At 43.2% G+C, this 26,685-nt stretch overlaps 1 protein-coding gene across 1 annotated transcript; it reads left to right on the top strand.

The window, feature by feature from the left end:
* The first annotated feature begins 15,151 nt into the window (after positions 1-15,151).
* Positions 15,152-25,559, top strand: LOC139369963 (interleukin-10-like). The gene is made up of 5 exons (XM_071109247.1): positions 15,152-15,322; positions 17,022-17,081; positions 18,056-18,217; positions 20,307-20,369; positions 25,388-25,559. Exons 1-5 carry the CDS (start codon positions 15,152-15,154, stop codon positions 25,481-25,483), a joined length of 552 nt encoding a protein of 183 aa, XP_070965348.1. The 3' UTR covers positions 25,484-25,559.
* The last annotated feature ends 1,126 nt before the right edge of the window (positions 25,560-26,685 follow it).

The raw sequence follows: 26,685 nt of genomic DNA on the forward strand, positions 1-26,685 counted from the left end.
GCCCGCCACAGGAGTCGAGACAAGGATGAGACCCGGGAGGCCCTGGTTTAAGTGCCTTTGAACGGGGTATGGTAGTAGTGGCCAGGCGAACCGGTTAGTGTCAAGAAATGCAATGCTGCTAGGTTTTTCAAGCTCAACAATTTCCTGTGTGTATCAAGAACAGTCCACCACCCAACGTACATCCAGCCAACTAGACAACTGTGGGAAGCATTGGAGTCAACATGGGACAGCATCTCATGTTGGAACGCTTTCAACACCTTGTCGAGTCCATGCCCTGACGAATTGAGGCTCTTCTGAGTGAAGGTCCGTACCACCACATGACCAGCAGATGGCAGTGTTAACCCTATTCTGTCTTGTCTAGTCCATCACAGGAAGGTGTTCCTAATGTTTGGTGAACTCAGTGTATGCTGTATCAGTATTGCTATACTGAACAAAAATAAACACAACATGCAACAATTTAAAATATTTTAAAGAGTTACAGTTCATATAAGGAAATCAGTCTATTGAAATAAATGAATTTGGCTCTGTTCTATGGATTTCTCATGACTGGGCAGGGGTGGAGCCATTGGTGGGCCTACAAGGACATAGGGCTACCCACTTGGCAGCCAGGCCCAGCCAATCAGAATGAGTTTTTCCCCACAAAAGGGGTTTATTACAGACATTTCTGCAGTCAGCATGCCAATTGTACACTTCCTCAAAACTTGTTGTGTTGTGTGACAAATCATAATATTTTAAAGTGGCCTTTTAATGTCCCCAGAACAAGGTGCACCTGTGTAATGATCATGCTGTTTAATAAGTTTCTTGATATGCCACACCTGTCAAGTGGATGAATTATCTTGGCAAATGCTCACTAACAGCGATAAACAAATTTGTGTTCAAAATTTGAGAGAAATAAGCTTTTTATACGAATGGAAAATATATGGGATTTTTTTTTATTTCAGCTCAAGGTAACATGAGACAAACACTTTACATGTGGCACATGCATACATGGCAGTTAATTAGGTACCCCACCTTCCTGGGCTTTTCACTCACGACAGCATCTAACAATGTGCCTGGCTCTAACTCTGGTCACAACCATAGCACCTAACCGTGACCCTGACTAACCCTGGTCACAACCATAACACCTAACCATGACACTGACTAACCCCAGTCACAACCATAACACCTAACCATGACCCTGACTCTAACCCCAGTCACAACCATAACACCTAACCATGACCTTGACTCTAACCCTGGTCACAACCATAACACCTAACCATGACACTGACTAACCCCAGTCACAACCATAACACCTAACCATGACCCTGACTCTAACCCCAGTCACAACCATAACACCTAACCATGACCCTGACTCTAACCCCAGTCACAACCATAACACCTAACCATGACCCTGACTCTAACCCTGGTCACAACCATAACACCTAACCATGACCCTGACTAACCCCAGTCACAACCATAACACCTAACCATGACCCTGACTAACCCTGGTCACAACCATAACACCTAACCAGGCCCCTGACTAACCCCAGTCACAACCATAACACCTAACCATGACCCTGACTAACCCCAGTCACAACCATAACACCTAACCATGACCCTGACTCTAACCCCAGTCACAACCATAACACCTAACCATGACCCTGACTCTAACCCTGGTCACAACCATAACACCTAACCATGGCCCTGACTAACCCCAGTCACAACCATAACACCTAACCATGACCCTGACTCTAACCCTGGTCACAACCATAACACCTAACTATGACTCTGACTCTAACCCTGGTCACAACCATAACACCTAACCATGACCCTGACTCTAACCCCAGTCACAACCATAACACCTAACCATGCCCCTGACTAACCCCAGTCACAACCATAACACCTAACCATGACCTTGACTCTAACCCTGGTCACAACCATAACACCTAACCATGACCCTGACTCTAACCCTGGTCACAACCATAACACCTAACCATGACCCTGACTCTAACCCTGGTCACAACCATAACACCTAACCATGACCCTGACTCTAACCCCAGTCACAACCATAACACCTAACCATGCCCCTGACTCTAACCCTGGTCACAACCATAACACCTAACCATGACCCTGACTAACCCCAGTCACAACCATAACATCTAACCATGACCTTGACTCTAACCCTGGTCACAACCATAACACCTAACCATGACCCTGACTAACCCCAGTCACAACCATAACACCTAACCATGACCCTGACTAACCCCAGTCACAACCATAACACCTAACCATGACCCTGACTCTAACCCCAGTCACAACCATAACACCTAACCATGACCCTGACTCTAACCCTGGTCACAACCATAACACCTAACCATGACCCTGACTAACCCCAGTCACAACCATAACACCTAACCATGACCCTGACTCTAACCCCAGTCACAACCATAACACCTAACCATGACCCTGACTAACCCCAGTCACAACCATAACACCTAACCATGACCCTGACTCTAACCCCAGTCACAACCATAACACCTAACCATGACCCTGACTAACCCCAGTCACAACCATAACACCTAACCATGACCCTGACTCTAACCCTGGTCACAACCATAACACCTAACCATGACCCTGACTCTAACCCCAGTCACAACCATAACACCTAACCATGACCCTGACTAACCCTGGTCACAACCATAACACTTAACCATGACACTGACTCTAACCCTGGTCACAACCATAACACCTAACCATGACCCTGACTCTAACCCTGGTCACAACCATAACACCTAACCATGACCCTGACTCTAACCCTGGTCACAACCATAACACCTAACCATGACCCTGACTCTAACCCTGGTCACAACCATAACACAATAACAATGACCCTGACTCTAACCCTGGTCACAACCATAACACCTAACCATGGCCCTGACTCTAACCCCAGTCACAACCATAACACCTAACCATGACCCTGACTAACCCCAGTCACAACCATAACACCTAACCATGACCCTGACTAACCCCAGTCACAACCATAACACCTAACCATGACCCTGACTCTAACCCCAGTCACAACCATAACACCTAACCATGACCCTGACTAACCCCAGTCACAACCATAACACCTAACCATGACCCAGACTAACCCCAGTCACAACCATAACACAATAACAATGACCCTGACTCTAACCCCGGCCTAACACATTGTGTGTGGACATCTAACCACTTTAGCCCATAGAGTACTAGCAATACAAACCGATTGTCAAAGCTAGCTAAAGCTAACCAGCTACGTTTAATATTAATTATCTAGCTAACATTAGGCTATAACTAGCAATGGAAAGGGCTTTTTGAGATAATATTACAACACAGATCATGCACATAACATTAGCAGGCGAGCTAACCGTATACTTTAACTTGGGGCCTTTTGTTTAGACATGTAGCCAGCTAGCTAGCTAAAGAATGAACCAACATTTCAATCCATAGAGTACTAGCAATACAAATCGAAGCTGTGTACGAATACTCATACCAACCACACTAACAATACTATTTGTGACATAAATTGAGTATGTAGAGAATGCTTATTGGTCATAGTATGAATAGAGTTAGCATGCCAAAGTACAAAGTATACAAGCAGTGGACACTATTTCTGTGCTTTTAGGGCCCATAATGCAATTCAGAAAATGGCCGTGGCTTCACAACGTTTTCAGATTTGAAGAAAATGGCCGAAAATATGCAGGCGAAGTCCGACTTGATACAATGGAACTTCGGAGCCGGGCACCTGCCAAAGGATTTATAGCTGGAGTCTTGTTGGATTACATTGTAGACCTTACTGTGAAACGCTTACTTACTAACCCATAACCAACAATGCAGTTCAATAAATAGAGTTAAGAAAATACTTACTAAATAAAGTGAAGTGGATTTTAATAATTTTTTAAGAAAGAAAAAGTAACACAACAAAATCACACAACAATAACGAGGCTATATACAGGGGGTGCCGGTACTAAGTCAATGTGCGGGGGTACAGGTTAGTCGAGGTAATTTGTAAAGTGACTATGCATAGATAATAAACAGCGAGTAACAGCAGTGTAAAAACAAAGGGGGGGGGGGGTCAATGTAAATAGTCCGGTGGCCATTTGATCAATTGTTCAGCAAATGTATGGCTTGGGGGTAGAATCTGTTAAGGAGCCATTTGGTCCTAGACTTGACACTCCGGTACCGCTTGGTTGACTGGAGTCTGACAATATTTTGGGCATTCCTCTGACACCGCCTAGTATATAGGTCCTGGATGTTAGGAAGCTTGGCCCCAGTGATGTACTGGGCCGTACCCACTAACCCTCTGTAGCGCCTTACAGTCAGATGCCAAGCAGTTGCTATACCAGGCAGTGATGCAACCAGTTAGGATGCTCTCGATGTTGCAGCTGCAGAACTTTTTGAGGATCTGGGAACCCATGCCAAATCTTTTCAGTTTCCGGAGGTGGAAAAGTTGTTGTCGTGCCCTCTTCACAACTGTCTTGGTGTGTTTGGACCATGATAGATGGTTGGGGATGTGGACACCAAGGAACTTGAAACTCTCGACCCGCTCCACTTCAGCCCCTTCAATGTTAATGGGGGCCTGTTCGGCCCTCCTTTTCCTGTAGTCCACAATCATCTCCTTTGTCTTTCTCATCGTTGGGGTAGAGGTTGTTGTCCTGACACCACACGGCCAGGTCTCTGACCTCCCCCTATAGGCTGTCTCATCGTTGAGGGAGAGGTTGTTGTTCTGGCACCACACGGCCAGGTCTCTGACCTCCTCCCTATAGGCTGTCTCATCGTTGAGGGAGAGGTTGTTGTCCTGACACCACACGGCCAGGTCTCTGACCTCCTCCCTATAGGCTGTCTCATCGTTGAGGGAGAAGTTGTTGTCCTGACACCACACGGCCAGGTCTCTGACCTCCTCCCTATAGGCTGTCTCATCGTTGAGGGAGAGGTTGTTGTCCTGACACCACACGGCCAGGTCCCTGACCTCCCCCCTATAGGCTGTCTCATCGTTGAGGGAGAGGTTGTTGTCCTGACACCACACGGCCAGGTCTCTGACCTCCCCCCTATAGGCTGTCTCATCGTTGAGGGAGAGGTTGTTGTCCTGACACCACACGGCCAGGTCTCTGACCTCCCCCCTATAGGCTGTCTCATCGTTGAGGGAGAGGTTGTTGTCCTGACACCACACGGCCAGGTCTCTGACCTCCTCTCTATAGGCTGTCTCATCGTTGAGGGAGAGGTTGTTGTTCTGGCACCACACGGCCAGGTCTCTGACCTCCTCCCTATAGGCTGTCTCATCTGGCACCACACGGCCAGGTCTCTGACCTCCTCTCTATAGGCTGTCTCATCTGGCACCACACGGCCAGGTCCCTGACCTCCTCCCGATAGGCTGTCTCATCGTTGAGGGAGAGGTTGTTGTCCTGACACCACACGGCCAGGTCTCTGACCTCCTCCCTATAGGCTGTCTCATCGTTGAGGGAGAGGTTGTTGTCCTGACACCACACGGCCAGGTCTCTGACCTCCTCCCTATAGGCTGTCTCATCGTTGAGGGAGAGGTTGTTGTCCCGACACCACACGGCCAGGTCTCTGACCTCCTCCCTATAGGCTGTCTCATCGTTGAGGGAGAGGTTGTTGTCCTGACACCACACGGCCAGGTCCCTGACCTCCTCCCTATAGGCTGTCTCATCGTTGAGGGAGAGGTTGTTGTCCTGACACCACACGGCCAGGTCTCTGACCTCCTCCCTATAGGCTGTCTCATCGTTGAGGGAGAGGTTGTTGTCCTGACACCACACGGCCAGGTCCCTGACCTCCTCCCTATAGGCTGTCTCATCGTTGAGGGAGAGGTTGTTGTCCTGACACCACACGGCCAGGTCCCTGACCGCCTCTCTATAGGCTGTCTCATCGTTGTCAGTGATCAGTCTTAACACTGTTGTGTCGTCAGCAAACGTAATGATGGTGTGGGAGTCGTACTTAGCCATGCAGTCATGGGTGAACAGGGAGTACAGAAGGGGACTAAGCACGCACCCCTGAGGGGCCCCAGTGTTGAGGATCAGCGTGGAAGATGTGTTGTTGCCTACCCTTACCACCTGGGGGCAGAGTCCAGGATCCAGCTGCAGAGGGAGGTGATTAGTCCCAGGAACCTTAGCTTAGTGATGAGCTTTTGTGGGCACTATGGTGTTAAACGCCGAGCTGTAGTCGATGAACAGCATTGACACCTGCTGAATGACAGAAACACCTGCTGAATGACAGAAACACCTGCTGAAAGACAGAAACGCCTGCTGAATGACATAAACACCCGCTGAAAGACAGAAACACCCGCTGAATGACAGAAACACCTGCTGAATGACAGAAACACCTGCTGAATGACAGAAACACCTGCTGAAAGACAGAAACACCTGCTGAATGACAGAAACACCTGCTGAATGACAGAAACACCTGCTGAAAGACAGAAACACCTGCTGAATGACAGAAACACCTGCTGAAAGACAGAAACAACTGCTGAATGACAGAAACACCTGCTGAATGACAGAAACACCTGCTGAATGACAGAAACACCTGCTGAAAGACAGAAACACCTGCTGAAAGACAGAAACACCTGCTGAATGACAGAAACACCCGCTGAATGACAGAAACACCTGCTGAAATCACATTCATGGTAAATGAGCAGAATTAATCTTAATCTGAAAAGCAGCAATGTCAACTTCACATCCCATGATTTACCTGTCATTGGGCCAGTCAGTCAGCCAGCCAGCCAGTCAGTCAACCAGCCAGCCAGCCAGTTAGTCAGTCAGTCAGCCAGCCAGCCAGCCAGCCAGCCAGTCAGTCAGTCAACCAGCCAGCCAGCCAGTTAGTCAGTCAGCCAGCAGCCAGCCAGTCAGCCAGTCAGTCAGTCAGTCAGTCAGCCAGCCAGCCAGTCAGTCAACCAGCCAGTCATTCAGCCAGTCAGTCAGTCAGCCAGCCAGTCAGTCAACCAGCCAGTCATTCAGCCAGTCAGACAGTCAGCCAATGAGTCAGTCAGTCAGCCAATGAGTCAGCCAGTCACCTCTGACCATCTCTCTTTGATCTGAAATGAGGCCAGACAGTTTCGGCACATTACAAAAAACGTGCACACAGTGTGATATGAAAACACCCAGACACATCCTGCATATAGAGAGGACATCAGACTAAACTTTGCATGTTAGGAAGATTTGAAACCTGAATAGTCTGAACAACCAAAAGCATACCTCACCTCGTACGAAAACACAATCCTCATTCCCGGAGGTGTTCACTCCATACTGTACTTCGAAAGCCCAATGTTTCAGAGCAGATGCGATTTGATGACGTGTGAGAACAGAGAGTGAGTGTGTGTGTGTGTGTGTGTTAGTTTAATTAGTCTTTAAATGCTCAGGAAAACAGGAGACTCCCACTCACACAATCTCAATCTAAAGCATAACAACATACTGTAATATTTTATTCTCCATTTTGAACTACTCCAACCCAGTGAAGAAAAGTAAAGCACTGATTTTAAATCCTGAACACAGAAGAAGAAGAATACATCGTTTGAATAGAAGAGAATATAGCTTTGTGTCCCAGTGACCAGGCTTCATGATATAGGTCAGCTTTGTGTCCCAGTGACCAGGCTTCATGATATAGGTCAGCTTTGTGTCCCAGTGACCAGGCTTCATGATATAGGTCAGGTTTGTGTCCCAGTGACCAGGCTACATGATATAGGTCAGGTTTGTGTCCCAGTGACCAGGCTTCATGATATAGGTCAGCTTTGTGTCCCAGTGACCAGGCTTCATGATATAGGTCAGGTTTGTGTCCCAGTGACCAGGCTTCATGATATAGGTCAGGTTTGTGTCCCAGTGACCAGGCTTCATGATATAGGTCAGCTTTGTGTCCCAGTGACCAGGCTTCATGATATAGGTCAGCTTTGTGTCCCAGTGACCAGGCTTCATGATATAGGTCAGCTTTGTGTCCCAGTGACCAGGCTTCATGATATAGGTCAGGTTTGTGTCCCAGTGACCAGGCTTCATGATATAGGTCAGGTTTGTGTCCCAGTGACTAGGCTTCATGATATAGGTCAGGTTTGTGTCCCAGTGACCAGGCTTCATGATATAGGTCAGGTTTGTGTCCCAGTGACCAGGCTTCATGATATAGGTCAGCTTTGTGTCCCAGTGACCAGGCTTCATGATATAGGTCAGCTTTGTGTCCCAGTGACCAGGCTTCATGATATAGGTCAGCTTTGTGTCCCAGTGACCAGGCTTCATGATATAGGTCAGCTTTGTGTCCCAGTGACCAGGCTTCATGATATAGGTCAGCTTTGTGTCCCAGTGACCAGGCTTCATGATATAGGTCAGCTTTGTGTCCCAGTGACCAGGCTTCATGATATAGGTCAGGTTTGTGTCCCAGTGACCAGGCTTCATGATATAGGTCAGGTTTGTGTCCCAGTGACCAGGCTTCATGATATAGGTCAGCTTTGTGTCCCAGTGACCAGGCTTCATGATATAGGTCAGCTTTGTGTCCCAGTGACCAGGCTTCATGATATAGGTCAGGTTTGTGTCCCAGTGACCAGGCTACATGATATAGGTCAGGTTTGTGTCCCAGTGACCAGGCTTCATGATATAGGTCAGCTTTGTGTCCCAGTGACCAGGCTTCATGATATAGGTCAGGTTTGTGTCCCAGTGACCAGGCTTCATGATATAGGTCAGCTTTGTGTCCCAGTGACCAGGCTTCATGATATAGGTCAGCTTTGTGTCCCAGTGACCAGGCTTCATGATATAGGTCAGGTTTGTGTCCCAGTGACCAGGCTACATGATATAGGTCAGCTTTGTGTCCCAGTGACCAGGCTACATGATATAGGTCAGGTTTGTGTCCCAGTGACCAGGCTTCATGATATAGGTCAGCTTTGTGTCCCAGTGACCAGGCTTCATGATATAGGTCAGGTTTGTGTCCCAGTGACCAGGCTTCATGATATAGGTCAGCTTTGTGTCCCAGTGACCAGGCTTCATGATATAGGTCAGCTTTGTGTCCCAGTGACCAGGCTTCATGATATAGGTCAGGTTTGTGTCCCAGTGACCAGGCTTCATGATATAGGTCAGGTTTGTGTCCCAGTGACCAGGCTTCATGATATAGGTCAGCTTTGTGTCCCAGTGACCAGGCTTCATGATATAGGTCAGGTTTGTGTCCCAGTGACCAGGCTTCATGATATAGGTCAGCTTTGTGTCCCAGTGACCAGGCTTCATGATATAGGTCAGCTTTGTGTCCCAGTGACCAGGCTTCATGATATAGGTCAGGTTTGTGTCCCAGTGACCAGGCTTCATGATATAGGTCAGCTTTGTGTCCCAGTGACCAGGCTTCATGATATAGGTCAGCTTTGTGTCCCAGTGACCAGGCTTCATGATATAGGTCAGCTTTGTGTCCCAGTGACCAGGCTTCATGATATAGGTCAGCTTTGTGTCCCAGTGACCAGGCTTCATGATATAGGTCAGCTTTGTGTCCCAGTGACCAGGCTTCATGATATAGGTCAGCTTTGTGTCCCAGTGACCAGGCTTCATGATATAGGTCAGCTTTGTGTCCCAGTGACCAGGCTACATGATATAGGTCAGGTTTGTGTCCCAGTGACCAGGCTACATGATATAGGTCAGGTTTGTGTCCCAGTGACCAGGCTTCATGATATAGGTCAGCTTTGTGTCCCAGTGACCAGGCTTCATGATATAGGTCAGGTTTGTGTCCCAGTGACCAGGCTTCATGATATAGGTCAGGTTTGTGTCCCAGTGACCAGGCTTCATGATATAGGTCAGGTTTGTGTCCCAGTGACCAGGCTTCATGATATAGGTCAGCTTTGTGTCCCAGTGACCAGGCTTAATGATATAGGTCAGGTTTGTGTCCCAGTGACCAGGCTTCATGATATAGGTCAGGTTTGTGTCCCAGTGACCAGGCTTCATGACATAGGTCAGGTTTGTGTCCCAGTGACCAGGCTTCATGATATAGGTCAGCTTTGTGTCCCAGTGACCAGGCTTCATGATATAGGTCAGGTTTGTGTCCCAGTGACCAGGCTTCATGATATAGGTCAGCTTTGTGTCCCAGTGACCAGGCTTCATGACCATGACAAATCTTTTCAGTTTCCTGAGGGGGAATAGGCTTTGTCGTGCCCTCTTCACGACTGTCTTGGTGTACATGTACCATGTTAGATTCTTATTGATGTGGACACCAAGGAACTTGAAGCTCTCAACCTGCTCCACTGCAGCCCACTCGATGAGAATGGGGGTGTGCTCGGTCCTCTTTTTCCTGTAGTCCACAATCATCTCCTTTGTCTTCCATAGATAATCGTGTGCCAGCTGTTATTTACAAAAATAGACCCTACAGATACTACAGGCCCTACAGACACCACATACACTACAGACACTACAGACACAGGCTTACTCAGCATTTATCTACAGACACTACATACCCTACAGACCCTTCAGACACTACAGACACTTCAGACAACACAGCCACCACAGCCACTACACTACCAACACCACAAACACTATAGACACTACAGACACTACAGACCCTACAGACCCTTCAAACCCTTCAGACACTAAAGACACTACAGAAACAGGCTTACTCAGCATTTATCTTTCAACTCCTTATCTCACACTGTGTGTGTGTGCTTTTGTAATTGCTCATTGATCAGAAATGCTTTATATTGAACACAATCAGAACACGATCCGCTCTCACAAATTCTTGAAGATGGAGAGAAGAGAGGTAGAGAAGAGGTGGAGAGAAGAGGTGGAGAGAAGAGAGGTAGAGAAGAGAGGTAGAGAAGAGAGGTAGAGAAGAGGTGGAGAGAAGAGGTGGAGAGAAGAGACGTAGAGAAGAGAGGTAGAGAAGAGGTGGAGAGAAGAGGTGGAGAGAAGAGACGTAGAGAAGAGATGGAGAGAAGAGGTGGAGAGAAGAGACGTAGAGAACCACAGAGCAGACAAACAGAAGAGTCACAGCATGAGAGGAAAGTCAGCTGTGAAACACACCCTTTCTTTCTCATCTCTTTTCTCTTTCACTCATATCTCTCTCTTTTTTTATCTCTCTCTCTTTTTTTTCTCTCCCTCTTTCAGTGACATCAAGTGTATTTAAGATGAGTAGGGTGGTCTTTAAAACTTAAAAATAAACGTATTTTTAATCACAAAATATTTATTTTTTTAGAAAGAGAAGCTCCCAAATGTGATTTACTAGCACATGATCTCTCTCTCTCTCTCTCTCTCTCTCTCTCTCTCTCTCTCTCTCTCTCTCTCTCACACACACACACACACTCCCTCTCACAAGCTCCAGCAAGTAACCAGATAACCACCCAGCTCATAATTTACCATCATACATACTCATATCCCCCCCATTCACCTGAAACCAGTCACAAATCAACGGGGAGTAAACGCAAATGTGGACAAGTGAGTCATGTTTGTCAACGTCTCCCCCTAAAACCCAATCTTGGGACAGGTGTCATTTCATTCACCCTTTTTCAAATAAAGCAGTGTTTCCCGAATTCGGTCCTAGGGACCCCAAGGGGTGCACATTTTCATTATTGCCCTAGCATTACACAGCTGATTCAAATGATCAACACATCATCAAGCTTTGATTATTTGAATCAGCGCTGCAGTGCTTGGACAAAAACAAAACACCTGAAATTAGTTTAGGTTGTATCATGTATTTTCTGTGGAATATATGTTATAATTCACCCAGTGTCCTAATCCAATTTTACAGCAGGTAATCTAATACAATTTTACAGCAGGTAATATAATCCAATTTTACAGCAGGTAATCTAATCTAATCTAATTTTACAGCAGGTAATCTAATCTAATTTTACAGCAGGTAATCTAATCCAATTTTACAGCAGGTAATATAATCCAACTTTACAGCAGGTAATTTAATCCAACTACAGTTTATCATGAGATACTCTACCTCAGGTGAGCAACAGCTCGAGACTTCCATAGATAATCGTGCGCCAGCTGTTATTTACAAAAATAGACCCTACAGATACTACAGGCCCTACAGACACCACATTCACTACAGACACTACAGACACTACAGACACAGACTTACTCAGCATTTATCTACAGCCACTACAGACACTACATACCCTACAGACCCTTCAGACACTACAGACACTTCAGACGACACAGCCACCACAGACGCTACACTACCAACACTTCAGACAACACAACCACTACACTACCAACACCACAAACACTATAGACACTACAGACACTACAGACCCTACAGACCCTTCAAACCCTTCAGACACTAAAGACACTACAGAAACAGGCTTACTCAGCATTTATCTTTCAACTCCTTATCTCACACTGTGTGTGTGTGCTTTTGTAATTGCTCATTGATCAGAAATGCTTTATATTGAACACAATCAGAACACGATCCGCTCTCACAAATTCTTGAAGATGGAGAGAAGAGAGGTAGAGAAGAGACGTAGAGAAGAGAGATAGAGAAGAGGTGGAGAGAAGAGACGTAGAGAAGAGAGGTAGAGAAGAGACGTAGAGAAGAGATGGAGAGAAGAGGTGGAGAGAAGAGACGTAGAGAACCACAGAGCAGACAAACAGAAGAGTCACAGCATGAGAGGAAAGTCAGCTGTGAAACACACCCTTTCTTTCTCATCTCTTTTCTCTTTCACTCATATCTCTCTCTTTTTTTATCTCTCTCTCTTTTTTTTCTCTCTCCCTCTTTCAGTGACATCAAGTGTATTTAAGATGAGTAGGGTGGTCTTTAAAACTTAAAAATAAACGTATTTTTAATCACAAAATATTATTTTTTTTAGAAAGAGAAGCTCCCAAATGTGATTTACTAGCACATGATCTCTCTCTCTCTCTCTCTCTCTCTCTCTCTCTCTCTCTCTCTCACACACACACACTCCCTCTCACAAGCTCCAGCAAGTAACCAGATAACCACCCAGCTCATAATTTACCATCATACATACTCATATCCCCCCCATTCACCTGAAACCAGTCACAAATCAACAGGGAGTAAACGCAAATGTGGACAAGTGAGTCATGTTTGTCAACGTCTCCCCCTAAAACCCAATCTTGGGACCGGTGTCATTTCATTCACCCTTTTTCAAATAAAGCAGTGTTTCCCGAATTCGGTCCTAGGGACCCCAAGGGGTGCACATTTTCATTATTGCCCTAGCATTACACAGCTGATTCAAATGATCAACACATCATCAAGCTTTGATTATTTGAATCAGCGCTGCAGTGCTTGGACAAAAACAAAACACCTGAAATTAGTTTAGGTTGTATCATGTATTTTCTGTGGAATATATGTTATAATTCACCCAGTGTCCTAATCCAATTTTACAGCAGGTAATCTAATACAATTTTACAGCAGGTAATCTAATCCTACTTTACAGCAGGTAATCTAATCCAATCCAATTTTACAGCAGGTAATCTAATCCAATTTTACATCAGATAATCTAATCCAATTTTACAGCAGGTAATCTAATCCAATTTTACAGCAGGTAATCTAATCCAATTTTACAGCAGGTAATCTAATTTTACTTTAAAGCAGGTAATCTAATCCTACTTTACAGCAGGTAATCTAATCCAATTTTACAGCAGGTAATCTAATCCAATTTTACAGCAGGTAATCTAATCCAACTTTACAGCAGGTAATCTAATCCAATTTTACAGCAGGTCATCTAATCCAACTTTACAGCAGGTAATCTAATCCAACTTTACAGCAGGTAATCTAATCCAATTTTACACCTGGTAATCTAATCCAATTTTACAGCATGTAATCTAAGCATACCAGTATTTGTAAACAAATAACACTGTTGGGGGTACTGGAGGACTGGAGTTAGGAACAACTGTTGGGGGTACTGGAGGACCGGAGTTAGGAACCACTGTTGGGGGTACTGGAGGACTGGAGTTATGAACCACTGTTGGGGGTACTGGAGGACTGGAGTTAGGAACCACTGTTGGGGGTACTGGAGGACTGGAGTTATGAACCACTGTTGGGGGTACTGGAGGACTGGAGTTAGGAACCACTGTTGGGGGTACTGGAGGACTGGAGTTATGAACCACTGTTGGGGGTACTGGAGGACTGGAGTTAGGAACCACTGTTGGGGGTACTGGAGGACTGGAGTTATGAACCACTGTTGGGGGTACTGGAGGACTGGAGTTAGGAACCACTGTTGTATGGGGTCAAAAGAAACTGTTTGAATTAATTGATGCACAATTCATGAACATGACCAGTAAAAACATAACTGAGGGAAACACTGGACTAGCAGAATTATCTCATGATAGGGTGAAACACGGATAAATCTACAAAGCAAATTAAACATATAAATAGATATTTCTCATGAATCACGCATTTGTAAAGATCTATTTAGAAGTCTGTACCAGGAATTTCTCTCTATTTCTGTCTATGGTCTATATGATGTAGAGAATTGGAATGTGGAGGAAGTAAATTACACAGTCAGAACTTTCCCCAACGCAGCAGACATGTAAATGACTGAATATGTTGCATCATGAACATCAAGTTTGCCGAGTTAACCCTAGTTCTGTCAGGAACTCCCTCCCCTTCCCCCCAATCACCAGATCACATCACAAAGGAAATAGGTGAGGATAGAGTTTCTCAGGGTATAAACGATGAAGGGTTGAGGCCAGACAGTACACATGCTCTCCTGTCTGCTGCTGAACAGGACATCTACAGGAGAAGGAGAACCAGTAGACTCCAGCATCAGACGGTGTCAGGTCCAGAGGATCAGTATCTCCAGCACCAGTAGACTCCAGCACCAGACTGTGTCAGGTCCAGAGGATCAGTTTTTCCAGCACCAGTAGACTCCAGCACCGGTAGACTCCAGCACCAGACGGTGTCAGGTCCAGAGGATCAGTATCTCCAGCACCGGTAGACTCCAGCACCGGTAGACTCCAGCACCAGACAGTGTCAGGTCCAGAGGATCAGTATTTCAGGCACCAGTAGACTCCAGCACCGGTAGACTCCAGCACCAGACGGTGTCAGGTCCAGAAGATCAGTATCTCCAGCACCAGTAGACTCCAGCACCAGTAGACTCCAGCACCAGACGGTGTCAGGTCCAGAGGATCAGTATCTCCAGCACCAGTAGACTCCAGCACCAGACGGTGTCAGGTCCAGAGGATCAGTATCTCCAGCACCAGTAGACTCCAGGATGTCTCCCTGCTCTCTCCTCCTATCCGTGCTGTTGGCTGCAGCGCTGCAGTGTGAGCATGCCCAGTGCAGACGTGTACTGTGCTCCGACCGCTGCTGCTCCTTCGTAGAGGGCTTCCCCGTCAGACTGAAGGAGCTCCGCACCGCCTTCTCCACCATCAGAGACTACTACGTAAGTACTCTCTCTCTCTCTCTCTCTCTCTCTATATATATATATATATATATATATATATATATATATATATATACATTTATATTAATATACTACTCTGTAAGTACTATACTATGTATATACTTTTATATTAACATACTTCTATGAAAGTACTCTCTCTATATACATACATTTATATGAAAATACTACTATGCAAGTACTCTATATATATATATATATATATATACTGTATATATATATATTTACACGTTTATATTAATATACTACCATGTAAGTACTCTATATATACATTTATATTAATATACCACTATGTAAGTACTCTAATATACACATTTATTTGAATATACCACCATATAAGTACTATAGAAATATACATTTATATTAATATACTACCATCTAAGTACTCTCTCTCTCTCTCTATCTCTCTCATATATATATATATAAACATATTTATATTAATTAGTAGTATGTAAGTACTCTATATATACATTTAAATGAATATACTACTATGTAATTACTCTATATATATACATTAATATACTACTATCTAAGTACTATATATATATTTAAATTAATATACTACTATGTAAGTACTCTACACAGTGATTTTGGAAAGTATTCAGACCCCTTGACTTTTTACACATTTTGTTATGTTATGGCCTTATTCTAAAGTATATAAAAATATATATTTTTTAATATATATATTTATTTCATTTAATCTTTATTTAACCTTTATGACACAACAAGGTCGAAACACCTGTATTCGGGGAGTTTCTCCCATTCTTCTCTGCAGATCTCTCAAGCTCTGTTGGATGGGGAGCGTCGCATCACAGCTGTTTTCAGGTTTTTCCAGAGATGTTTGATCGGGTTTAAGTCCGGGCTCTGGCTGGGCCACTCAAAGTACATTCAAAGACTCTGTTCATCCTTCTCTCAATCCTGACTAGTCTCCCAGTCCCTGCTGCTGAAAAACATCCTCATAGCATGATGCTGCCACCACCATGCTTCACCGTAGGGATGGTGCCAGGTTTCCTCCAGACGTGACGTTTGGATTTCAGGCCAAAGGGGCCAATCTTGGTTTCATCAGACCAGAGAATCTTGTTTCTCATGGTCTGAGAGTCTTTAGGTGCCTTTTGGCAAACTCCAAGCAGACTGTTATGTGCCTTTTACTTATGAGTGGCTGCCGTCTGGCCACTCTACCATAAAGGCATGATTGGTGGAGTGCTGCAGAGATGCTTGTCCTTCTGAAAGGTTCTCCCATCTCCACAGAGGAACTCTGGAGCTCTGTCAGAGTGACCATTGGATTCTTGGTCACCTCCCTGACCATTGCCCTTCTCCCCTGAGTGCTCTAGGAAGAGTCTTGGTGGTTCAAAACCTGTTTTTGCTTTGTCATTATGGGGTATTGTGAGGTCATTATGGGGTATTGTGATGTCATTATGGGATATTATGTGTCGAATGATGAGGGAAAAAAATGATTTAATCAATTTTATAAATTTTAGAACAAGTCAAGGGTTCAATACTTACCGAAGGCTCTGTACATAACCCAAACCAAGCATATCATTGTATCAATTAGAACCACTTCTTGATCTAACCTTTATATACAACCCTTTAGTAAGCACCTTATTGTACCGTTTACACCCACTGCATGACTGGATATGATACAAAACAGACTTCACTAAACTGGGCTGTTTGTTGTCTGCAGGAGGCTAATGATGAGCTGGAGACACCTCTTCTCGACAAGGGGATTCTAGACCACATCAAGGTGAGTTCATACTGTCTTCTCTTCTCGACAAGGGGATTCTAGACCACATCAAGGTGAGTTCATACTGTCTCCTCTGATAGAGAGGGGATTCTAGACCACATCAAGGTGAGTTCATACTGTCTCCTCTGATAGAGAGGGGATTCTAGACCACATCAAGGTTAGTTCAAACTGTCTCCTCTGCTAGACGAGGGGATTCTAGACCACATCAAGGTGAGTTCATACTGTCTCCTCTGATAGAGAGGGGATTCTAGACCACATCAAGGTGAGTTCATACTGTCTCCTCTGATAGAGAGGGGATTCTAGACCACATCAAGGTGAGTTCATACCTGTCTCCTCTGATAGAGAGGGGATTCTAGACCACATCAAGGTGAGTTCATACTGTCTCCTCTGCTAGACGAGGGGATTCTAGACCACATCAAGGGGAGGTCATACTGACTCCTCTGATAGAGAGGGGATTCTAGACCACATCAAGGTGAGTTCATACTGTCTCCTCTGATAGAGAGGGGATTCTAGACCACATCAAGGTGAGTTCATACTGTCTCCTCTGCTAGACGAGGGGATTCTAGACCACATCAAGGTGAGTTCATACTGTCTCCTCTGCTAGACGAGGGGATTCTAGACCACATCAAGGTGAGTTCATACTGTCTCCTCTGCTAGACAAGGGGATTCTAGACCACATCAAGTTGAGTTCATACTGTCTCCTCTGTGTGTTGAAGATTAACAACATTTATTTAAAAAATAAACCATTATCCCCCAAGAGTTTCTGGATAATTTCCTAATTTTAGGGTTAGTTGTAATGTCCTCATCTTCAATTAGGGTTAAGATTAGTTAAGGTTAGTTAAAATGTCCTCATCTTCAGCTAGGGTTAAGGTTAGTTAGGGTTAGTTATAGTTAACTCATCTTCAGTGTGTTTGCTCCTCTCTCCAGAAATACATAGCAAAGTTGTGATGTTGATGACTTTGTTTCCTCATCAGAGTCCGGTGGGGTGTCATACTATGGACAGCATCCTGAAGTTCTATCTCCACACGGTGCTGCCCAGCGCCATGAACAACAACAATGGAACACACAACTTTAAATCTCCCATCGACTCCATCGGAAACATCTTCCACGAGCTGAAGAAGAAGATCGTCCAATGTGTATGTAGCCTGGTCTGATATCCTGTTAAAGTAGTCTGGTCCTATATAGTCCCATATAGTCTGGTCCTATATAGTCCTATATAGTCTGGTCCTATATAGTCCTATATAGTCTGGTCCTATATAGTCCTATATAGTCTGGTCCTATATAGTCCTATATAGTCTGGTCCTATATAATCTGGTCCTATATAGTCTGGTCCTATATAATCTGGTCCTATATAATCTGGTCCTATATAGTCTGGTCCTATATAGTCCTATATAGTCTGGTTCTATATAGTCCTATATAGTCTGGTCCTATATGGTCCTATATAGTCTGGTCCTATATAGTCCTATATAGTCTGGTCCTATATAATCTGGTCCTATATAGTCTTATATAGTCTGGTCCTATATAGTCCTATATAGTCTGGTCCTATATAGTCCTATATAGTCTGGTCCTATATAGTCCTATATAGTCTGGTCCTATATAGTCCTATATAGTCTGGTCCTATTTAGTCCTATATAGTCTGGTCCTATATAGTCCTATATAGACTGGTCCTATATAGTCCTATATAGTCTGGTCCTATATAGTCCTATATAGTCTGGTCCTATATAGTCCTATATAGTCTGGTCCTATATAGTCCTATATAGTCTGGTCCTATATAGTCCTATATAATCTGGTCCTATATAGTCCTATATAGTCTGGTCCTATTTAGTCCTATATAGTCTGGTCCTATATAGTCCTATATAATCTGGTCCTATATAGTCCTATATAGTCTGGTCCTATATAATCTGGTCCTATATAGTCTGGTCCTATATAATTTGGTCCTATATAGTCCTATATAGTCTGGTCCTATATAATCCTATATAGTCTGGTCTATATAGTCCTATATAGTCTGGTCCTATATAGTCCTATATAGTCTAGTCCTATATAGTCTGGTCCTATATAGTCCTATATAGTCTGGTCCTATATAATCTGGTCCTATATAGTCTGGTCCTATATAATCTGGTCCTATATAGTCTGATCCTATATAGTCCTATATAGTCTAGTCCTATATAGTCTGGTCCTATATAGTCTTATATAGTCTGTTCCTATATAATCTGGTCCTATATAGTCTGGTCCTATATAATCTGGTCCTATATAGTCTGGTCCTATATAGTCCTATATAGTCTGGTCCTATATAGTCCAATATAGTCTGGTCCTATATAGTCCTATATAGCCTGGTCCTATATAGTCTGGTCCTATATAGTCCTATATAGTCTAGTCCTATATAGTCTGGTCCTATATAGTCCTATATAGTCTGGTCCTATATAATCTGGTCCTATATAGTCTGGTCCTATATAATCTGGTCCTATATAATCTGGTCCTATATAGTCTGGTCCTATATAGTCCTATATAGTCTGGTCCTATATAATCTGGTCCTATATAGTCTGGTCCTATATAATCTGGTCCTATATAGTCTGGTCCTATATAATCTGGTCCTATATAATCTGGTCCTATATAGTCTGGTCCTATATAGTCCAATATAGTCTGGTCCTATATAGTCTGGTCCTATATAGTCCAATATAGTCTGGTCCTATATAATCTGGTCCTATATAATCTGGTCCTATATAATCTGGTCCTATATAGTCTGGTCCTATATAGTCCAATATAGTCTGGTCCTATATAATCTGGTCCTATATAGTCTGGTCCTATATAATCTGGTCCTATATAGTCTGGTCCTATATAAACTGCTCCTATTTATTCCATGGATGTGTGTCATATCATTAATGCTTCGTCATGTTCTGTGACATAGTTGTATATGTATCCCCCGCCCTGGAAACCTCAGAGTTAGGGACCAGCTGGCGGTCTAACCCTAAACACACTCTGACACGGTTACTTCCTAATTTACACAGCATCCAACAACCTTCTTACGCTAGAGAGAGAGTCTGTCTGTCTGTCTGTCTGTCTGTCTGTCTGTCTGTCTGTCTGTCTGTCTGTCTGTATGTCTGTATGTCTGTCTGTTTCCAGTGTACTACTGTAGCAGCCTGGAGCCTCCCAACAATATTGCAGCGTGGGGTGGCTGTCACAAGATCTGATCTCTTCCTCCCCCTTCCCCTCTTTCTCTCTCCACAGAGGAACTACTTCTCCTGTAAGAAACCGTTTGACATCAACAACTTAATCTCCTCATATAAAAAGGTCAGTCCCCAGCAGGCTCTGAGTGTGTGTGTGTGTGTGTGCACATGCATTTATGTGTGTGTATCTGTGTGTGTACATAAAATATTCATCAAGTAGTTTGCGATGTCATGTGGTTTTGTAATAAATATACTCTCTGATTCAACAGAAGAGGCAAACATGTTCTTAATTTACAATAACTTTGCTTATCAGAGAACCAGATTTATCTGTTACTTTTTTGACATCATAAAGTTGAATAATTACATTTCTCAGCTTGTCATCAGTCCACGGGGCACCGTTTGACCTCACAGTGCATTTTCTTAAAGGGGCGTGTTTATCAGCTGTACTCATAAATCATTTCTTAAAGGGGCTTATCAGCTATACTCATAAATCATTTCATTAACAAACTTAGTGACATTTCAGGATCATCCTTACTACACACTTTTAACCATTCCCTTTCTTAATCACATCCACAAGTGAGTCCTGATTGAACCCTCTATAGGACCTGTGGTAGATTACCTTAGGGCCAGGTATTGTAGTGTTCCTAGTGAGTGAGTCCTGATTGAACCCTCTATAGGACCTGTGGTAGATTACCTTAGGGCCAGCCTTTGGTATTGTAGTGTTCCTAGTGAGTGAGTCCTGATTGAACCCTCTATAGGACCTGTGGTAGATTACCTTAGGGCCAGGTATTGTAGTGTTCCTAGTGAGTGAGTCCTGATTGAACCCTCTATAGGACCTGTGGTAGATTACCTTAGGGCCAGCCTTTGGTATTGTAGTGCTCCTAGTGAGTGCAACCAAGTTGTGATCACTGTAACCTCGTGCCACTGATACAGCTTTAGAACAATGTTTTATAATACATATTCTGCACTAGCATTTAAAAAAAGACACATTTTATGACCATTATGAATAACTTAATTGTGTAGTAGGTCTTACATAATCCTTAAACATGATTATGATGACCAGAACATGTCAGAGGGTATATTTATGACTAAACCACATGACATCGCAAACAACTTTAAGTAATATTTTTACAGGCAAAGCGGACAAGTTGAGAAATGCTATGATTCCAACTGATGGCTGAATGTCATATACCCTTATAAAAGATTGCATCATGAAGGAGAGGCAATGCCGGTTCAAATTTCATCAAGTAGAAAGGGAAGAGGCAGAAAGGATGCTGTTGTCTCATTCAGATAACAAGTCACCTGGTACAGATAATCTATACACCAAATTGCTTAGAGTTACAGCTAACCAAATATCAGCCCCAATCTCTCATGTTTTTAATAAGAGCTTGGTGTATGGGGTGTGCCCAGAAGTCTGGAAAGAGTCAAAGGTTATTCCACTTCTTAAGGATAAAACACTGCATTCACGGGTCCTAATAGTCATCCTATAAGCTTGCTGCCGGTGTTAAGAGTATGGGACGACAGGAAGTTAGTTGGTGCGGTGTTGCCAGATTTCAGTGCTGCTTTTGATGTAGTTGATCATGAACTGTTACTAGGTAAACTCAAACGTTATGGTTTTAAGTCTGCAGCTGTGTCCTGGATGGAAAGCTATCAATCCAAAAGTGTTTTTTAATGGTAGCTTTTCAAACAGTAAAGATATACACTGAGGTGTTCCTCAAGGAAGTTGCCTAGGCCCACTTCTCTTCTCTTATCTTTACTAATGATTAACCTTCAGTAATGAACAAAGCAGGAGTGGTCATGTATGCTAATGACTATAATGTTTAGCGCAGCATCAGAATCTAACGAGCTAACAGATGTACTGAGCAGTGAACTACAAATGGTGTCTGAGTCGGTTGATATGAACAAATTGGTGTTGAACATTTCTAAAATGAAATGCATTGTATTTGGTTCAAGATATATGCTTGCTGATGATCCCTCATTGAATTTGTCGATGAATAGAACGCATGTAGAGCAAGTGGACAAAACTAAACTACAAAGCGTCATGTTATCATGGTCAGAACACATTGATAATATTGTTATTATGATGGGTACGGGATTTGCTGTTCCAAAAAAATTTTCAGAGTATGTAAAATATGGCACACTGAATCAGGTGATTCAATCCCTGGTCCTATCACACTTAGAGTACTGTGCAGTTATATGGTCAATCCCTGGTCCTATCACACTTAGAGTACTGTCTGGTTATATGGTCAACCCCTGGTCCTGTCACACTTAGAGTACTGTCCAGTTACATGGTTAATCCCTGGTCCTATCACACTTAGAGTACTGTCCAGTTACATGGTTAATCCCTGGTCCTATCACACTTAGAGTACTGTCTGGTTATATGGTCAATCCCTGGTCCTATCACACTTAGAGTACTGTCCAGTTATATGGTCATCTGCAGCAAAGAAAGATATAAAAAAAATCTTCAAATGGCTCAAAACAGGGCAGCCAGATTAACTCTCCATTGTTCTAAACAGGGCAGCCAGATTAACTCTCCATTGTTCTAAACAGGGCATCCAGATTAACTCTCCATTGTTCTAAAGAGGGCAGCCAGATTAACTCTCCATTGTTCTAAACAGGGCAGCCAGATTAACTTTCCATTTTTCTAAACAGGGCAGCCAGATTAACTCTCCATTGTTCTAAACAGGGCAGCCAGATTAACTCTCCATTGTTCTAAACAGGGCTTCCAGATTAACTCTCCATTGTTCTAAACAGGGCTTCCAGATTAACTCTCCATTGTTCTAAACAGGGCTGCCAGATTAACTCTCCATTGTTCCAAACAGGGCTGCCAGATTAACTCTCCATTGTTTTAAACAGGGCAGCCAGATTAACTCTCTATTGTTCTAAACAGGGCAGCCAGATTAACTCTCCATTGTTCTAAACAGGGCATCCAGATTAACTCTCCATTGTTCTAAACAGGGGAGCCAGATTAACTCTCTATTGTTCTAAACAGGGCTGCCAGATTAACTCTCCATTGTTCTAAACAGGGCATCTAGATTAACTCTCCATTGTTCTAAACAGGGCTACCAGATTAACTCTCTATTGTTCTAAACAGGGCTGCCAGATTAACTCTCTATTGTTCTAAACAGGGCATCCAGATTAACTCTCCATTGTTCAAAACAGAGCAGCCAGATTAACTCTCTATTGTTCTAAACAGGGTATCCAGATTAACTCTCCATTGTTCTAACCGTAATAAATATTATCCAAATGCATCAGAATCTCGTGTCTTCACGTTGAAATCAAATTATTATCCAGTCTTCTGATTTTATTTAGGAATGTTTTATATATTTATATATATATATAAAAACAGTATTTTCATTCCAGTACATACTAGCAACACGCATAACCACCAAACCAGACAGGCAAATTCAGGGCAGCTAAGACAACCCAAGCCAAGGACAAATCACCTTAAATACACAGTTTTATAAAGAGCTATAGCTGATTGGAACTCTTTACCAATCCATATCTCTCAGGCAAAAAGTAAATCCACCTTCAAGAAAAAAATTCAAGAACATCTAATGTGATAGACTATATGACTGGACAGGAAATAGACAGAACATCTAATGTGATAGACCATATGACTGGACAGGAAATAGACAGAACATTTAATGTGATAGACCATATGACTGGACAGGAAATAGAAAGAACATCTAATGTGATAGACCATATGACTGGACAGGAAATAGAAAGAACATCTAATGTGATAGACCATATGACTGGACAGGAAATAGACAGAACATTTAATGTGATAGACCATATGACTGGACAGGAAATAGACAGAACATCTAATGTGATAGACCATATGACTGGACAGGAAATAGACAGAACATTTAATGTGATAGACCATATGACTGGACAGGAAATAGAAAGAACATCTAATGTGATAGACCATATGACTGGACAGGAAATAGAAAGAACATCTAATGTGATAGACCATATGACTGGACAGGAAATAGAAAGAACATTTAATGTGATAGACCATATGACTGGACAGGAAATAGAAAGAACATCTAATGTGATAGACCATATGACTGGACAGGAAATAGAAAGAACATCTAATGTGATAGACCATATGACTGGACAGGAAATAGAAAGAACATCTAATGTGATAGACCATATGACTGGACAGGAAATAGACAGAACATTTAATGTGATAGACCATATGACTGGACAGGAAATAGACAGAACATCTAATGTGATAGACCATATGACTGGACAGGAAATAGACAGAACATCTAATGTGATAGACCATATGACTGGACAGGAAATAGACAGAACATCTAATGTGATAGACCATATGACTGGACAGGAAATAGAAAGAACATCTAATGCGATAGACCATATGACTGGACAGGAAATAGAAAGAACATCTAATGCGATAGACCATGTGTCTGGACAGGAAATAGAAAGCATCAACTGAATGTTAAATGTGTTTCCTGTCAGGTATTTTAATTATCTTTATTGTCTACTTGTGTGTGTGTGTGTGTGTGTGTGTGTGTGTGTGTGTGTGTGTGTGTGTGTGTGTGTGTGTGTGTGTGTGTGTGTGTGTGTGTGTGTGTGTGTGTGTGTGTGTGTGTGTGTTTAACTATACTGAACCAGAATTCCCCAAAAGAATAGTAAAAGACCAGAAACTTGACCAACTGGGGACATGCTGTTGGTCCCCACAAGGTCAAATGCTATTTCTAAGGGGTTTAGGGTTAAGACTAGAATTCGTGTTAAGGTTAGAATTAGGTTTAGGGTTGGTTAGGAGCTAGGGTTAGTTTTAGGGTTAGGAACTAGGATTAGGTTTAGTGTTGGTTAGGAGCTAGGGTTAGTTTTAGGGTTAGGAACTAGAATTAGGTTCAGTGTTTGTTAGCTGCTAGGGTCAGTTTGAGTGTTAGGAACCAGGATTAGGTTTAGTGTTGGTTAGGAACTAGGGTTAGTTATAGGGTTAAGAACTAGGATTAGGTTTAGTATTAAGGCTAGGTTTTTGGGTTAAAGTTAGGATTAGGGTAAGAGTATGGGTTAGGGGTTAGGGAAAATAGGATTTTGAATGGGACTGAATTCTGTATCCCCACAAGGTGTGGTTCCTCTAACCTGAGTGTGTGCTTCCTGTGTGTCTAGATGCAGGATAAGGGCTTTTATAAGGCAATGGGAGAGCTGGACCTGCTCTTCAACTACATCGAGGAGTACCTGGTCTCTCAGAGACGCAAACACTGACCCCTGACCCCTAACTACTGCCTCAGCCAACCAGGACACACTGACCCTGAGCATGGACCAACAAGAATGAGTAACCTCAAACCTCTAATAACCTCCAACCCCAAACCTATAAACTGCATGTTCAGTCCAGGAAGGAATCTGTGTCTGTGTCTTTGCGGAAGTGTTTTTTCTAACTTTCCATAGAAGTCTTTGCGTTAGTCTTTAATCCTACTCTTTAGTCGTTCTCGAAGACCGACTCTCTAAAGTCCTGAAGACCTTCTGAGGACCTAATAATTATAATATATACCATTGATCAGATGACTTTATCCTAATTCGTGTTCAGTACAGTACTGCCTTTATACATTTTGGTATGGATGGGCCCAGTGGGAAGTCAACCCGTGTTCATGACCTTATAAGCGCCATGCTCTACCAACTAAGCCAGGAACTTCTCTCTAAAGTCCTGAAACACATTTAGCTTCAGATTCATCATCGTGTTTATTATTCAGTCATATTGACTAAAACATTCTGCTGTAAAGTTTAATTTGTATTGCATCAATTTTCATGATTGACACTTTCTGGAAGTCCTTCTATAGTGGACATTGAACACAAATATAAATGCAACGTGCAAGAATTTCAAAGATTTTACTGAGTTTACAATTCATAGGGAAATCAGTGTAATAAATTCATTCAGCCCTAATCTATGGATTTCACATGACTGGGAATACAGATCTGTTGTGGCGTGGATCAGAAAACCAGTCAGTATCTGGTGTAACCACCATTTGCCTCAAGCACATCTCCTTTGCATAGATGTGATCAGGCTGTTGATTGTGGCCTGTGGAATGTTTCCCCACTTCTCTTCAATGGCTGTGCGAAGTTGCTGGGTAGGAATTGAACTGGAACTCGCCGTCGTACACGTGGAATCAGAGCATCCCAAACATCCTGAGTGAGTATGCAGGCCATGGAAGAACTGGGCCATTTTCAGGAAATGTGTACAGATCCTTGAGACATGGGGCCGTGCATCATCATGCTGAACCGTGAGGGGAAGGTGGCGGATTAGTAGCATGACTATGGGCGTCAGGATCTCGTCACGGTATACAATTGCCATTGATCTAAATGACAAAATTGCACATCCTTTTATTGTCCCCAGCACAAGGTGCACCTGTGTAATGATCATGCTGTTTAATCAGATTCTTGATATGCCACACCTGTCAGGTGGCTGAATT

Source organism: Oncorhynchus clarkii, chromosome 17 (genome assembly GCF_045791955.1).
Source record: "Oncorhynchus clarkii lewisi isolate Uvic-CL-2024 chromosome 17, UVic_Ocla_1.0, whole genome shotgun sequence".
NCBI lineage: Eukaryota > Metazoa > Chordata > Actinopteri > Salmoniformes > Salmonidae > Oncorhynchus > Oncorhynchus clarkii.

Excerpts from the sequence above, each read along its gene's own strand:
- LOC139369963 (XM_071109247.1), top strand. The coding sequence starts at position 15,152 with ATGTCTCCCTGCTCTCTCCTCCTATCCGTGCTGTTGGCTGCAGCGCTG. Across the intron at positions 18,218-20,306 it reads AGAAGAAGATCGTCCAATGT|AGGAACTACTTCTCCTGTAA; the intron begins GTATGTAGCCTG and ends CTCTCTCCACAG. Across the intron at positions 20,370-25,387 it reads TAATCTCCTCATATAAAAAG|ATGCAGGATAAGGGCTTTTA; the intron begins GTCAGTCCCCAG and ends CTGTGTGTCTAG.